We start from the raw sequence: 17,551 nt of genomic DNA on the forward strand, positions 1-17,551 counted from the left end.
ATTCCAGAAAAAAACTATAAAAAAACAAGTAAGGTTCTAGGTTAGGTTAGGTAAAAACTTGCAGGCAACCCACCTAGCCCGCTGTGGCTAGCTTCAGATTAGTCTGATGCTTTTATTAGCTGTAAATTTGAGTTTCTTGACCTTAAAAACCTATACTTGGATGTATGACAACACATACTTTTAAAAAAAAAATGCATTTAACCCCTGAGGGACACCCACATAGCCCGCTGGGGTCGGTCTTCGACTTGTTGGATCATCTGAAATAAGGTCCTCATGAATGGACAGTTTATTTGAAAAAAAAATATTAAATGTAAGTTTCTAGGTTAGGTTAGGTAAAATGCACTTAAGCCCTGTGGGCTACCTATCTAGCCTGCTGGGGTTAGCTTCAGATTAGTCTAATGCTTATTTCAGCTCTGAATTTGAGTTCTTTGGCCTAAAAAACATATAATTGGATTTATCACAACATATATATTGGGGAAAATGCACTTAACCCCTGCAGGCCACCCACCTAGCCCGCTGGGGTCGGTCTTAGACTTGCTGAATCATCTGAAATAAGGTCCTCATGAATGGACAGTTTATTCTAGAAAAAAAACCTAAAAAAATAATAAATGTAAGTTTCTAGGTTAGCTTAGGTAAAATGCACTTAAGCCCTGTGGGCAACCCAGCTAGCCCGCTGGGGTAAGCTTCAGATTATACTAATGCTTATTTTAGCTCTGAATTTGAGTTCTTTGACCTAAAAAATATATCATTTGATGTATCACATCATATATATTGGAAAAATGCACTTAACCCCTGTGGGCCACCCACCTTCATTAATAGACACAGTTTATTCAAGAAAAAAACCTGTAAAAATATAAGTAAGTTTCTAGGTTAGGTTAGGTAAATGCTCTTAAGCCCTGCAGAAAACCAACCTAGCCCGGGGGGGTTAGCTTCAGGTCAGTCTAATGCTAATTTTCGCTCAGAATTTGAGTTTCTTGAACTAAAAAACCTATAGTTTGATATATAACAAGATATATATTAGAAAAAATACACTTAACCCCTGCGGGCCACCAACCTAGCCCGCTGGGGCTAGCTTCAGATTAGTCTAATGCTTATTTTAGCTCTGAATTTGAGTTCCTTGACCTAAAAAACCTATAATTTGATGTATCACAACAAATATATTAGAAAAAATGAACTTAACCCCTGCAGGCCACACACCTAGCCCCCTGGGGTCGGTCCCCGACTTGCTGAATCATCTTAAATAATGTCCATATGAATAGATACAGTGTATTTAAGTTAAAACCCTAAGAAAAAACAATTTAAGGCAAGTTTCCACATCAAAATAGACCAAAAACAGCCTAAAAACCCCATTTCCGCAGGGTTTTTCTTACCTAACCTAACCTAAAAATAAAAAATTTTGGATTTTTTTGCAATTTAGATGTAATACCTATAGGACTAGGCTTATATACCAAGTTTGAAGGGTCTAGCTCAATATTTAGACCATTTTGCTCACGGTTTAAGAGCTTATGTCATTACGCACCCCCCCCCTTTAATTTAATAGTTTATTATATGCAATGCTTCATTGCAAAAGAAAAAAATTAGAATTTTAATAATGAAACTTCTAAATGTCAAATATAATAATCTTTAATTTTCTCATAGAAAATGATAAAAGGCGATTACAAAATTTGCATAATGACCAAATCATAAACATGGATAAGTATCTGAAAGAAAAAAAACAATAAAAGTGTTATATTGTTACTTTAGTGTGAGAAAATAGGTTTTTACCTATTATGTAAAGTTATTTAAAAATTATATTTATCCGGTAAGATTTCACTTAGCACTTAAATGAAAACTTCACTCAGGTCCAACGATATTTTTTGGCTTTTTATACCCTTTAATTTAAGAACCTCTAAAAGCTAAAACAATATTTAGGAGTTGCTTTTCTCCTAAAACAATGAAAACCTATAAAAGCAGAAAAGCAAAGAAAATTATAACTTTATGAGAAACAGCGTCAAATGAAGTGAAAAATTAATTTCTCATTTTGGTTTCATTATAATTATATACAAAGATTTTATAAGATTGAGGGAGATAATTATTTACACAAATGGATCTTGATGCAATAAAGCAGGTAATTTTTAAAAAAATCAGTCGAAAATATTTGATAAGGTAAAAATAGAAAAAGTTGTCGCTCTTATTAATAGGTATAGAATAATATAAAACAAAGATGACTATATTCAAAAAGAGCATGCTTATTGTTTACCAAAATCTTCACAGAAAAATTTAGAAAATACATTTCAAGTAAAGCATTTGCCTTACAGAATTGCAATGTCTCCTAGACCATGACATATACAGGGCGACCACTCCAAAACAAAAAAAATATAGTATTTTTATAGTATATTTTTTTAATCCATATAGTATATATAGTATATTTTTTAAAACTCATATAGTATGATATAGTATCGGACCTAGAATCATTTAGTAATACATAGTATATACATCATCAATAATAACTCAAAGCATAGCTGTTATCAAAGCAATTTCACATATAATAGGCTTAATCTGTAATTATTAGGCTAGGTATTAATGTGAGACTATAGGTTATTTAGGATAAAAGTTTACTTTTGGTTAGTATTTCACATATATTTAATCATTTTTTGGATAGGTCTCAGGTTCAGGTTCTGCAGGCTATCTGGAAGGTGGTTTCTGGACAAGTAAAAAAATTAAAATTATGTTTGAAGAGTTAGAGATCAACTTATATAACAAAATATGCATCTTTTTGGATGTTATTAACATAAATGAAGAAAAAACTAAAATAGGCCTGCAAGTTCTGGTCTTGCAGGCCTCTAGGTCCACTCTGGACAGGTTATAGATATTTTTTATTTGAGTTAGAGGCCAACTAATAAAACAGAATATGCATCTTTTTGAATGCTATTAACATATCTGAAGAAAAAAATTAAATCGGCCTCTAAGTTCTGGTCCTGTGGGCCTCCATGTCCACTCTGGACAGGTAAAAATTTCAAATTTCTTATTTGAAGAGTTAGAGGTCAACTTATAAAAAAGAATATGCATCTTTTTGGATTAACATAACATAAATGAAAAAAAAAAATTAAAATCGACCTCTAAGTTCTGGTCCTGCAGACTCTGGACAGGTAAAAATCAAACTTCTCTCATTTGAACAATTAATGGTATATTTGTTAAACAAAATGAGCTTATATTTGGATGTTCTTTATGTATTTGAAGGAAAAAATAAAATTGGACTTCAGGTTTAGGAGCTGCAGGCCTCCAGGTGGACTTTGGACACAAATAAAATAAAAATTCTAAATTTAAAGAGTTAGAGGTTTATTAAACAACATAAGCATCTTTATATATGCTATTTATATTAGACTATAAAAGTTGGAAAGATTTTTGATCAATATAATAGATTTGAAATCTGCATAAAATTTTAAGGATTTTTTATAAAATTCGTTTTTTATATAATTCTTTATTTAAAGGCGCAAATACGATTTAAGTTAATAAATTTTGACCAATAGGATAGCTGGATTGGAAACTACCTACGCTCTAATTGGTTGAATGATTTACGTCACTTAAGCTTCTCCAATCAGAGCGCAGATAGTTTTCAATCCACCAATCACAGATCTCAAAATTATTTAACTTAATTTGTATTTGCGCCTTTAAATAAAGAATTATATAAAAAACTAATTTTATAAAAAATCCTTAAAATTTTATGCAGATTTCAAATCTATTATATTGATTAAAAATCTTTCCAACTTTTATAGTCTAATTTATATGTTTAAAAAAAAATGACAATCAACCTCCAGGTTTTGATGCTGCAGGCCTCCAGGTGGACTCTGGACAGGTAAAAATCAAAATTTCCTATTTATGTAGTTAGAGGTTAGTTTATAAAACACCATAAGCATCTTTTTAGATGTTATTTACATATCTGAAGAAAAAATACAATTGACCTCCAGGTCCAGGTGCTGCAGGCTTCCATGTAGACTCTGTCCAGAGAAAACCTGGAGGCCTGAACTTGAACTCTTCAAATAAGAAATTTGCGTCTTTTACCTGTCCTGAATGAACCTGAACTTGGATCCCGATATGTTAATATTATCCAAGTAAATGCATATTCTGTTATATAAATAGACCTCTAACTCTTCAGATAGGAAATTTGACTGTTTACCTGTTCAGAGTGGACCTAAAGGCCTGCAGGACCTGAACTTGGAGGCCGATTTATATATTATATGTTAATAAGATCCAAAAAATACATATTGTGTTTTATAAGTTGACCTCTAACTCTTAAAATAAGAAATTTGATTTTTACCTGTCCAGAGTGGACCTGGAGGCCTGCAGGGCTTTAACCTGGGGGCTAATTTAAAATTTTTTTTCAGATATGTTAATAACATCCTGAAAGATGCATATTCTGTTTTATAGGTTGACCTCTAACTCTTCAAACAAAAAATTTGAATTTTTACCAGTCCAGGGTGGACCTGGTGGCCTGCATGAACTGAAAATAAGACAAAACGCTCCTTAAGAGGCGTTGTCACAAAACTGACAATATTCGTTTTTTGATATAAATGTAATATTATATAGTATATATAGTAAATTTTGGTCAAGTAAAGGTAATATTATATAGTATATATAGTAAATTTTAGTCATATAGTATGATATAGTATCCAAATTCATCCTATATAGTATAAATAGTATATATAGTATGCAGTGGTCGCCCTGCATATAGACCAAATTGAGTTGTATACTGGATTCACATTGGCGAGGTAAATATTTTCCAAAATAATCCCGCCATCTATCTTAAATATCGTCTGCGTAAATCTGCTTTCCCTTAGGGCGTTACGGACGGATAGGCAAATTGGGTTATAGAGTATCTTTGCTACAAAAAAACTTCCCTAAACCTAAAAGAAGCTCAATTATAATGAAGAACCATGAATATAGATAGGAACTCTATTACTTTTATATATACAAATTAAATATTAAATATTCTTAATTAAAAGAAAGGTACGCTAATTATGGACATATTTATCCTTGTTTTTATTGGAGCAATGTACTTATCCTTTAATGCAAGAATTATTTAGATTACATTTTGCACATGAAATAACTCTTTGTCTTATTATCAAATATCATTGTCACAAAATTAATAATTACAATTTTATAAAAAGAAAATGGATTACAGATAATAATGAATTTTAAAATTATGGCTCTCTTCTGTCAGGGAGGGAGGGCACTTTGGACGGTTAATTACTTTGGTACCCAAAGTTTTATAACAATGTTTTCTTATTCGTTGGCTTAAACACTTTTTAAACATTTTTGTAAAATTTTGGTCCAAACCTAACAACTAACAGTTTGATCTACAGAAGGTATAATTAAAAAAAAACGAAGTAGGTGTACATAAATTTGTCTCCAATTGTTTAATCCTTTAGGACCCCTGCTCTTTTATTAATTGTCTGAAACGGGGACAGGCACTATATAAGTTAGGCCAGAGGAAAGGGAGGGGAAGGTTACTCTGTAACAAGAAGATCTATTGTAAGCTAACTATCCGGTTTCTTACGGGATAAAACAATAGCATATAAATTGATAGACATCGCCAATGAGTATAAACAATATTATCTCTTTTGTAGAAATCATTAAAAGTGAACAAAGTTTTTAAGCTAACAAATGAGATAACGTGATTCTAAAACTTTGGGTAGCAATGTGATTTCCAGTCCTATGTCCTCTTACTTCTTAGCTAACCTAAGACTTATTCATTTGTCACTAAAATGACTAATTTTATAATAGCAATATAAATTGGGAAGGAAAGATATTTCAAACCCTCTGGGAATCAAAATAATGTTTTACCTTTCAAAGCATCAGCCTCTGCCATCTTTCTGAGTGTGAGCAGTAGGCCAGGTCCAACAATAGTCGACACGGTGGCGGCCAGTAAAAATCTGCCATGGATAGCTCCGACATATTTGGGTCCATACAAATCAGCCTAAAATCGTTAAATATAAATAGAAGTATTAATAGAGCATTTATTTAATAAACAGCTGGATATTTATTGTAAATTTTTAAAACTTATAGTTTTTATTAGAGCAACTATTTAATATTAGGATGGATAAATGTCAAGATGGTTGACTCTTTAGCAACTACCAAAAATTTACCCAAGACAGTTTTAACGTATATTGGTTCATACAAATCTGCCTGAAATTATATATATCTTTTTTTTTTTGTAAATGTTAACTTCTTGTAAAATGTTTTTAACTTCTCAATGTTGCGCATTAATTAAGTAATAATCCTCTTTAATCTAGCATCATTTTACTGTAATTTTTTTTCTCTGTCTATGTTTGTTTATTTCAAAATGAGACTTTGTTGCACTTTTCTTCCTTGAATAGCCACAAAAAACAAAGTGGCAATAAAACAAGGATGACAACATCCATAATGAATATAGACTACATAAAACAAGAATAACAACATCTTTAGAGTATGGACTATATTTTTCTTCGGTGAATAGCTACCAAAATATTTTTTTGTTAGATGCAAAAGATCTAAGAAATAGCTACTTCGAATACGTGATGATTTTGGTTTGGCTTTAGGCTATTTTCTACCCCCCTCTCCTTTGAATAAAAAATTTTGCATTTAATATTTTTGAACCTACATGCGAACATATTAAAGTGTAGCTACGCTACTGATTAAATAAATAAAGCAAGAGAAGAAGAAGATTTGTTTTTTTGTTGAAAAAGAAAGGATATTTGTAATTACCAAGAAAAGAGATAATTATACTAATGAAGAAAATATATAAGCCAGTAATACGACAAATTAAAGTACACCCCTAATAATGATAAAAAATATTGGTGTTAAGTGTACTTTTCTATAAAAATCCGTCCGTCCTTGACCGAAAACATTCATGTTAAAATTGTGCTATCATTTTAAAACTTGGCATATAATTTCTATAATATCAGTTTGGTACAATTTAGAAAGCATAGCAATTCTATAATCAAAATTAGAGAGTCAATAAGTCCATTTCATGTTTGTTGTCATCGCTGGTTTGAGAATGTTTATCCTCAATCATTTTTGTTGAGGTGTTGACAGTGTATCCTTTATATTTTTTTACGGCTGTCAATTTCTCAATTCATCTGGAAACTTTTAATCATTGCACCATAAAGATGGTAACAATTTAAAAACTCTTTCTTCCAACTTTTACTTAGAAAGTTAAAAAATAGCTATTCTATAATTGTGACAGTTTTTAAAGAATTTACGTAAATTGATTTTTGTTTTCTTGATTGTTGATATACAATTATATTAAGTAGTAAAGCTTTTTTTGTCTGTTTCGAAGGATCTCGCTAACCGCTGGTTCCCCTTTAAAATGAAGCTTATTATAGGTCCTGAGATAGTTTTAGGCTATTTTAATTTTCATAAATAAGTTTTGGCATGGTTTAAAGCTATTTTTCAGCCCTTCCAAATACCTTCAAATATATAAACCCTAAATGCTAAGGGCTCTGCTGCTAGAATCTTTATAATTCAAAGAAACCTATGAGCTTAAACATAACTATAAACTATGAACTTGACTTAATCAGCAAAAAAACTACTTTTCAAACTTATCATTTTATTGTTTTGTTAGACAAAAAAGGTACCCATTCTTAAATACCATAAAAATGAAACCCCAAAGTTCTAAAGTTTAAAATGAAAGCATGACATCCGGGGAACTCTTTTGATGCAACAACATTTAAATTTTGTTAAATTTTCCTTCAATCAACATTACAAAGTTCAAATTCACGTTCATTCTTTTTAGGAAGGTACCATTTTAAGTTAACAATAATTCCAAAATTAGACTTTTTTCTAGAAAATCTAGATTTCAGAAATATTTTTTTTAATGGAAGGTATATTTTACAGAATAACATGGTTCATGTCTTTTATTAGATCTTTGTCTGTTATATTTATTCTAACATTTCTGAAAACGTATGAGCGAACATTTGGCATTTAGGAGTATTTTCCTATTCATAAAGCAATACTAATTATAACTAACTTAAAACTAAGAATGCTACTTTAGCAATGTACTAGCGGCTTCACCCCTAGCCTATAGGGGCTTTGCCCCAAGAGGTTTGATCAACCTAATTTTTCGTACTTTAGATTTAAAAGAAAAAGTAAAAAATTTTTTTTTTTGGGGGGGGGAGGGGGGGAGTTAGTCGACCCAACTATTTTAGTTTTAAAAAGATTTTTTTTTTTTTTTTGGGGGGGGGTGGGGTTGTGGGTGTCTTATTCCCTAAGAAAATAGTTATAAACCTTCCCGGGACCTATGAGAAGCTACCCTGTAAAGGAGAACACGATCGGTTCAGCGGTTAGCGAAATCCTTCGGTACAAACAAACAAACAGACAGACATTGTTTTACTTTGTATTATAGATGTATTTTTGCCTCCCTTGAAGTCAAAGTGACAAAAAGTTAGAATAGAAGTGAATCATCTGCCTAAATAAATAATTACAAGTTAGAGGGTGGGAAAATTGTGATAAATATTCTCACAGCCACGTCACACCTCTGGGAAATTTGTGACTTTTACCAACAAAAAAAACAGTGATATAAATTCCTAAAACTATATCCAATATTAACACAATAAAGTGTAACGTGTCAGTTTGTTATTATAATATGTACAATTCTTTTTTCTATTAATGAAAGCAACATAATAAGAGTGTCGTGGTCATAAAAATGCAAAGTCATCAGTTGATACCTTCTGAAAAGAGACAAACAAAAGATTAATAATCCACTAGTCAAAGTTAAAAATAATAAATTGTAATAAATTATTTGTTAAGATTAATTATCCGCGTCTTTGAAAACTTGATCAAAACCATCAAAAAGGAAATTGTAGTAAAATTGACGCATAAGCTTATGAAAAATTTATGGTTGAAATTCAGGAACAGGCTAAAACAATTTTGTCCATGACAATTTTATATAAAATATTATCATTAATATTAGGGATCTTAAGGGATAAGACGGTGCACGATAAATTGATTAACATCCCCTATAACATAATAAACATAAGTATCCATATTGTAAATTAAAACTATTGTTTGAAAAATTTAAACTGCTCCATTTACAAATAATTCAAAGTTATATAAGATACATACTTTTTTAAAACCATGATTATAGAATTGCCACGATTCTAAAAATATGTAATCATATTTTTACAACCACAACTAGATTGCTTTTAAATTTTAAAGAATTTTTTTTTTTAAAAGACAAAGAAAAGGCCAATACATGTTTAAGATTATGTAGATAAAAAACCACAACAAAAAAGCCAAAATCCACCCCTAAATAAACTAGTAGAAATTGATGTTTGTACAAAAAAGTTTGAATGTAGAAAATACGTGGATATTATGCTAGTGGAAAAATTGTCGTCAATTTAGGCTGCTATTTCCCCTGTCATTTATTGGTAAGTTCGTTCATTCAGTAAGAGGGGAGGAGTTGGTGTAAAAGAGGGAGGGGGGGGGGGGGTATTTGGCATCTCTGTTTTAACAAGCTACAAGTTTCACTTTAGTACAGTACAAGATAATCTGGTGTAAAATCCAAGTAATAATAAATCCATTATAAAGGCAAACTTGCAATTAATAGTATTTCATAAAATAAAAACGTTTCTTTAGCATAGTGTTTTTCAAACATTAAACATTTCGTCTTGAATAAGACACTTAATTTTTGAGGGGTAAACGGGGTATGAATCACGTTAACTCAACCAAAGCTATAATCAAGGCAGTTCTACAATTAGGGTGTGACCTTACGCCAGTCACGGTGATCGTAATTAAATAAGCTTCATATTAGCCTATCGATTTAAAATCTTGAATAGGGATCAAAATAAAAAGGAATGATCTGAAATGTTGATTTTTTTGACAACAAACTTTGGCTTGATAAAAATAACCAAATAATATTCTATTTTTAAAACAATGAGCAGAATCGATGATTTAACTTATCTATACTTACGTCTTTATAGGTAGATAGATACATTCTAAAATTCTTCTTTAACGTACAATTTTTATCTTTTAAGGTATTTTGCCTGTAGTTAAAATCTAAATAAATGCTGGTCCGATTGCTTTTCATTTTCTGAAAATCTTTATAGATGTCTTTGAATGGTTTTGAGTTATTTTTCTAACCACCCCAACCCTTGCGTGGCAACTATTTTGGGCAAAGTAGACAGATCCTAGTGATCTATTCATGGTTACCCTGGCAAAACTGATTAGGATTTAGGTTGTCTATTGTTATAGTAATTTTAATTGTATTTTACATTTTTTATTTTCATTTTATGACTATGTTTAATTTTTATGCCCAAATAAATATGTTTATGTTTATGTTGTTTTAGTATTGTCATATTGTGATATTTCATGAGCTTCGATTTTATAAATTTTATCATCCTTGTTATAATTTGTATATATTAAACGTTTTTACCCGAGCTTATAAATCATATAAAGAAAGTTTCAAAGATTATAAAAACATTGCCGCAAAGTTTAATGAGTACGTACATCTTTTTTGGTACCATTATATTAGACAAAGTACCAGGGGCAGGGACATTAAGGGATAAGAAAATATAGTATAAATTTATTTATACTCCATATAAAATTAAGATATAAACAAATTTGGTTGAAATCAAAGACGATTTCTTTCATGAGCAACTTATCTTTATGAACGATGTCAAAGAGAGTCTCAATGAGGGGGAGGAAGAGCTTGAATACTGCCCCATTAAACTGTTTTTTAACCATTTTTGAAAGGTATATAAAAATAAACACTAATACCAGTAGAAACATACTGCAAAGCTAAAAATGAGAACAATAGCCCACATCAATTTTCATTAGGATTTTAAAGTTTATTTTTTTCTATAGATTAAGTAAATTTTGCTGAATCGTGATTCTACAGGTGTCAGAGTATATTTTTTATAAAGCTGTCAACAATAGGTTAAAAACAGTTTAAACTGAAGCCTTTACTAACATGACTTACGTAAAACCTTTTTCTCTAGTTAAAACGTTTTTAGGCCATAAACACAAAAGAATAGATTCAAATAATCTCGAAAAGTTCAGTTTTACAAAACTTAGGTAAATGAGTAAATTATAGAATAAAATTTGTATTCATAGCCAAAAGGCATAGTTAAAAGTATATAAATGTATATAGTTCTATTGTAATAGGATATTTTCATACTATAAAGAGTTTTGTTGCAAAAAAAATAGTTTTTATTTGATACATATTATATTCTAACTGTTTACTTGAATTATTTAAAGTATATATTGTACATCTATTTGTATGCTTATCAAAACCAAAAATAATCCTAAAGTCTTTTTAATTTGGCATACTACAGCTCTTAACATATATATATGAGATACATATCATTGTGTGATATTTTTAAACCATAAGACTCCGGGAATCACCACTCCAACTATTTCCGTTGCATTCTTGCGGACAATATTTTTGCAACCGAAACACAACCCAAAACGAATCGTTAAATCCTATCTTTATGGTTGTCCGTATTCAAAATTACGGTTTCAGTGGCACAACTACTCTAAATATGCAGGGATTTAAAGGGATAAGACAACGGCCGATAAATTGGTGTACATCCCCAATGGTTATAAACAAAATTACCCCTTCTGTAGATTGTACAATTAGTGGTTGGAGAAAGGGAGAAAGAACCAACTAATCAAATTATAAAAGTTTTCCCAAAGTTGTTAAGCCAACAAATAAAACAGTATTATAAGACTTTAGGGACAAGTATTAAAAACAGCCCAATGTCCCTTCAATCCCTAAATTATACAGCATAATACATCCATCAACATTCCCTTTGACTTTAAGAAAACTATTTTATCTCCAAATTTTTGTTGTCAACGCGACGTATATAGTTACTGTTTAAAAATGCAGCTAATCTTCACTAGAGTTTGTCAGTATGTCACTTGTTTGTTTAAAGCATTCTTAAAATTCAAACCACATATGCATTAATAAAAAAGTTGCCCTCAAAAATAAAAATTAATAGTTATTTCTCGCATCGTATTATAAACAGCTTTCCGCGGATATAAAAATGTACAATCATAAGATTAATGCCATTTCTTTAGCCCCGGATTCGAATGAATACGATAAATATTCTTAAGAATTCTAAACATCGACTGACTTTTTAAAAAATCCTACGCTTATTGTAATGTATAACAGACTGTTATTAAAAGTGAAGATTCCCAAAAAAAATGAGTCGGTCCTTCCTTTAATGCAGATAGCTAAAATCATTATTTTATGCATTTCATAATTGTCTTATCGATTTCAAACTTTGCATGGTGATTTCTGAAACAGCCAGATACAATTCAGAAAACCTCAAAATTTTTTAGATTGACAATGGAATGGGGTGTAAAAATCTAATATTTTTTAAAACTCATTTATCCCCTTGGACATTCTTGATAGTGAGCTTGTTCTTGCTGTGCTAATTTAAACATAATTGGCATATGAAACGCAAAAGCAAAAGTAGATAAATTATATTCAAATTAAATTCAGTCTTTGTTTGCAATAATAGTTATTTATTTCTCGCATCGTATTATAAACGGCTTTCCGCGGATATAGAATGTACAATTATAAGATTAAAACCAGTTTTTTTAGCCCCGAGATGCCGAAGGCACGGGGTAAAAAAACTGGTTTTAATCTTATGATTGTACATTTCTATATTCGTAGAAAACTGGATATAATACGATGCTAGACATAGTTTTTTCGTATTGATGAGAACCGGTTCCTATCCACCGGATTCGAATGAATACGAGAAAAGTAATTACGCCATCCATACATAAATAATTCCTAATTAAATATAAATTAATTCAATATCACAGTCTTCAATCTTAAGTAATTGGATTTTTGTAAGCATAATGCAAATTTTGATTTTATCTTCTTTTAAAATATTTTTCATATTAACAAGAAAAATAAGTCATGGCTTCTTTTAATCAACATTTTCATTTACATAAATTGGTCAATATGTCATCCATGGCCACTTCTATAGTCGGTATAAACCATTAAAATGGTTACATTAATTATGAAAACTAGCGGCTGCGCCAACAGCATCAATGGGCTTTGTATAAAAAGGGTAGGGGGGGGGGGGGCGGAGTAGATAGGGCAGAAAAAAAAGTATACCATCCCAGGACTTTAATCTAAACGTGAAATAATACTACCGGCTGCGCTAACAGCATTGTAGGTGCTTTGTATATGAAGGGGGGGGGGGGGTGTAAAGGGCATAAAATAACCTTAAATAACCCAGGACTTTAATTCAGAAGTTTAATAGCCTAAAACTATCTAAGATTTATTTGAAGCTATCACAAATCTTTTTAAAAGCTTTAAATTTTGAGTGATAGATGAGATCCTAATGGACAAACAACAAATAACTTCATAATACACAATAGAAAAAAAGCGAAAACCAAGTAAACATGAGTCTACAGTGCGGTTCTGACTATATTAATGAATAAAATAAATACTTATTAAATAATCCGCCCAAATATTTCAAACACTCTCATATACACAAAGACATGAGACAAGAATGATATCAAACTAGGCATATAGCCTAGTTTATAAAGAAGTAGATTTTTTTGTTAACTGAAGCTTAAGATCTTAAAACTAATATTTCAGGTGAGCTTTATTTTAAGGTTATGTGAAGGTTTTAAGTTATTTTATTTTCAGATTAGAGACTTGGGATTGTGTTATGCTCTTTTAGAAGCACCTCTTTGTCTCTTCGAATACAGAGCAACTAGATGCTAGGGTTGTAGCCGCCATAATTATAAAGTAATAGGTCTCGAGATAGTTTTATACTATATTAACTTTAAATCAAAGTCTTGGGTTGAATTTAGTCCTACTTATGAGAGCTATAGAGATTTGTAATGTTATAGAGTTGCTACGCTAATAATATAATTTAGTTTGTAATTTATAGACCTTTATAGACGAATACATACGTCCTACGCATGAAAAGCCGAGCTAGTGTGACAACAATCTAGCTAAATAAAAAATAAAGGTGACAATATCCATATAGGTAGAGCTTATCAGATCAAACAATCAGACAAACAAACATTTACAAATATAATAAACAGGGCATTTAAAATTCAACATTATTTAGAAGTTTTAAAAAAATGTGTAATCGTATGCCTTTATATCATATTCATGAGCTTATATGCTACATAAATATAAATGTACCAGAAAAAAAATTACTTATTGTTAAAACGTCTAGAAATGTAACTGCAATAAGTTACACCCCTGATAGTAAACAAGTTTATCATTATAAAATAAAATATAAAATAGTTCACGAAAGGTTATTTAGATATTGACTGAGAAAAATATTCTGAAATTTATAAAAGGACTAGAAAAGCTTTAAATACAAGTTAAAAAATGTTTGAAATAAGTGTTTTTTTTTACTAGCGATTGAAAAATGTGATTTAAGTAAATATTTTTTCTAATATTTAAGTGGTATCTATTCTACAAATATTATTTACAGCAGCACACCTCTTCTATTCGAAGGAGGGGGGGGGGGGGATGGTGGGTCAGATTCCAATCCATAGGCTTAAAATAGAAAATAAAATTGTCTATTTTAGAGACCTATATAACCATTTAGGAGGGGGTATTTACCCCCCCTAAACAATTTTAGAAAATCTCTAACAAAAATTTTTTTTGCGTGTTTCGGTCGCATTTTTAATACTAAATTTTTGATAAAATTTAGATTACCCCCCCAAAAAATTTTACCCCGGGGGTAAATTTTGGGGGGGGTAAACAAATTTTACCCCTGCCAACAGATTTCAGAGGGGGTAATTACCCCCCCCCCCAAGCAAATTTTACCCCCGGGATAAAAAAAATTTTTTTTTGGGGGGGGGTAAAATAAATTTGCGGCGCGCTTCGCACGCCATTTTACCCCCCCCCATAACCGAATTACCCCCCCCGTAAAAAAAATTTTACCCCCCCCCAAAATAAAAAGCTTGGACGCCCCTGATTATTCATGTCTTAATTAAAAAACATTTTATTTTGTACAACTTTTCTATCTCCCTGTACCTACCAAGTTTGATCTTAAAAAGCTTGATAAACTATTGATAATGGACAATACTCAGTATCAGTCATTTACTTTATATCAGTGGTGTGCCCAGAGTTTAGGCTGGGGAGAGATGTACTTCCCATAAATTTGATGAATAATTTTTTTTTTTTTGGGGGGGGAGGGGTTATCTTCGATTTTTAGTTAATTCATAATGGGTTGATGACCAAACTACCATACGAAAAATAGCCTGAAGCCAGCCCATGAACAATATAAAGCTTCTCTGATAATAGAAAACCTATTAATCTACAACTCCAAAGCGACAAGCTGAATTAAAATACAACCAACTACTTTGCTATTTTGCACAGTGGTTTTAATAAAATGTTAATAAATAGGTTTGGATAGCTTCTAAGGTTTCAATTTGATAGAACAAGTCAGTCATCCATATATTTGAACCAAAACGTTCTTTAATAAAAAAAAACTGACCAATCGACGTAAATTGTAAAAATCTGGCCTTTAACAGAATCTTGATAACATTTGTTTTAATCTTTACAATCTTATTCTATGAACCATTGAACTTGGAAAAATTTTCGGTTAATATTTCTCTATTTCTAGTTCCCAAGCATTTTGGTTGAATTCTTATTAGAAGTGAGGCTTATGTTTGGTTGCTGATAATTTAAGTGGTTATTCTTATTTTTCCATTAAAAATTTTAGCTTTAGATAATTATAATTTCAACATTAGTATACTTATAAAGTACATACTTCTTCTTTAAATTAATGATATCTAAAATAAGTTATTATCTCATTAGTTAATAATCTAATAAAAGTTATCTTTCCTAAAGTTATAAACACGGACAAAAAAATAACCACAAGGCTAACTTACATATTACTAGATAAAAACTAACCTTGAACAGTATAAATAAGAGAGATAACTCAAGTTTACGAAACTAATAACATCCACATTTTGACAATTCAATAAGAGTCTTAGATTTTTTAAAGAACAGCTTTCTAGCAAATGCGATGTGCATTGACTCTCTTTAAAAAATGCTTAACTTAACCTAACCTAAATAAACATAGAATAAACGTCTTGAAAAATATTGATTGTAATTCATTTTCAGTAGAAGTAAAATATTTTCTAAACTGGTATAATAGCCGATTAAGTAAAGTTATTCAACTTACATTCTCCACTATTTTAGTTGAATTCCTATTAGAGAAACGAGAGGGGCCACTCTTTGTTCCATCCCCTTAAAAATGATTTCCCTCTTCTAAATTTTATCCAATTATCTCTCTTTCTTTCTGCCATTCTCCTCTTTCTTTTCAATTCTTCCTTTCTTTTTATACGCAACTGACTTATTTCTCGAGCGTAATAAGGTTGTGGTACATTCTACCTTAATTAATATACTAGCATTTAGAGGTTTCTGTATGCGAAAAGTTAAGGAGAGAACAAGAAAATAGCCAAAAGCCAGCCCTAGATCTTAGAAGCTTCTTTAAAATTGAAATTTCAGTCAATTTAGTGGTTTACGAAGTCTTAATATGCAAAATCAAACTTCAAACTACATGGTTTTATTTAGCTTCAAATTGTTTATCAAAATATCAAAATTCAAATATGGTAGTTTCTAGCACAACCAAATTTCAAAATTTCAGAGGGGTTGCTTTCTGCCCTCGAGGCATTTTTAAGTTGAAAGGGAGATAGAAAAAAAGAAGGTGGGAAAGAGAAACAGGGGAGAAAGGCGCTTTCTTTACGTGCTTCAGTGCGCGTTGGTGTTGCGTAGTTGCCACGAATACAGAGAAGGACTCGTGTAATATAATAATGGATTTATTATCACAAGGATGTTACACCAGATTTTCATTACCCCATCCCCTCCTACTGGATGAACGAAATGACCAAAAAAAGTTCCATGTTAGCACCTTAACTTAAATTGACGACAATATATTATATATCTTTTGAAGGGAAATCTTTTCAAATAAAAGTATAAAATAAGAATAACAGAGAACGTCATATTGAAAAGCATTTTAAAATTTTTAAAACATAATCCCTAAATTTTCTATGATTATAATGACGAACACATCTGAAAGAAGTTTAGAGAAAACGGCTAGAATTTATAATTAGCGAAATGTTCAATTATTAATATAAAAGTTTAGTTAAAAACTTCTTGTTAGCAGCTTAACTTTTATATAATGTCTAAAATAAGCTTCAAATGTTATTGCTGGGCTACTATAGAGACACAGACATTTATCTTTATATTTACTACTGTTTTTTTTTTATAAATCTTTACAGTATGACACTTTACTGTCCCTCTTTATTTTACAATTTTGACTCTTAATTTCCGTAGCAAGGTAGGTACTTTAAAAATTAATATATATTTTGGTTAATTTGATATAAGCTTATATGAAAATTGACTTTTCTGTGTAAACACCTAAACCACACAAAAAGGGGAATGTATGGCTTAAATAAGCAAAAAAGGGGGAGGGGAGGATTGAAGAAGATGGTGGCGCCATGTTGCTTAAGTGGCGCTTAGCTTACTTCAAAGGAGGCACTTTAGAAAGGCAGCTAAAAGGGACGGGGGGAACGGTAGGGGTTTGGTTGAGTGTGG

At 30.8% G+C, this 17,551-nt stretch overlaps 1 protein-coding gene across 1 annotated transcript in view; it reads right to left on the reverse strand.

Annotated features, from left to right (window-relative positions):
- The window catches only part of LOC145313701 (oxalate:formate antiporter-like), a 36,531-nt gene that overhangs the window by 3,066 nt on the left and 15,914 nt on the right, over positions 1-17,551 (reverse strand). The window contains exon 14 of the mRNA XM_080153254.1: positions 5,824-5,956. Coding sequence (XP_080009380.1) covers positions 5,824-5,956 — 133 coding nt within the window. The remainder of the gene's footprint in view (positions 1-5,823; positions 5,957-17,551) is intronic.

Source organism: Acartia tonsa, chromosome 1 (genome assembly GCF_053477335.1).
Source record: "Acartia tonsa isolate MP-2025a chromosome 1, ASM5347733v1, whole genome shotgun sequence".
NCBI classification, from domain to species: domain Eukaryota; kingdom Metazoa; phylum Arthropoda; class Copepoda; order Calanoida; family Acartiidae; genus Acartia; species Acartia tonsa.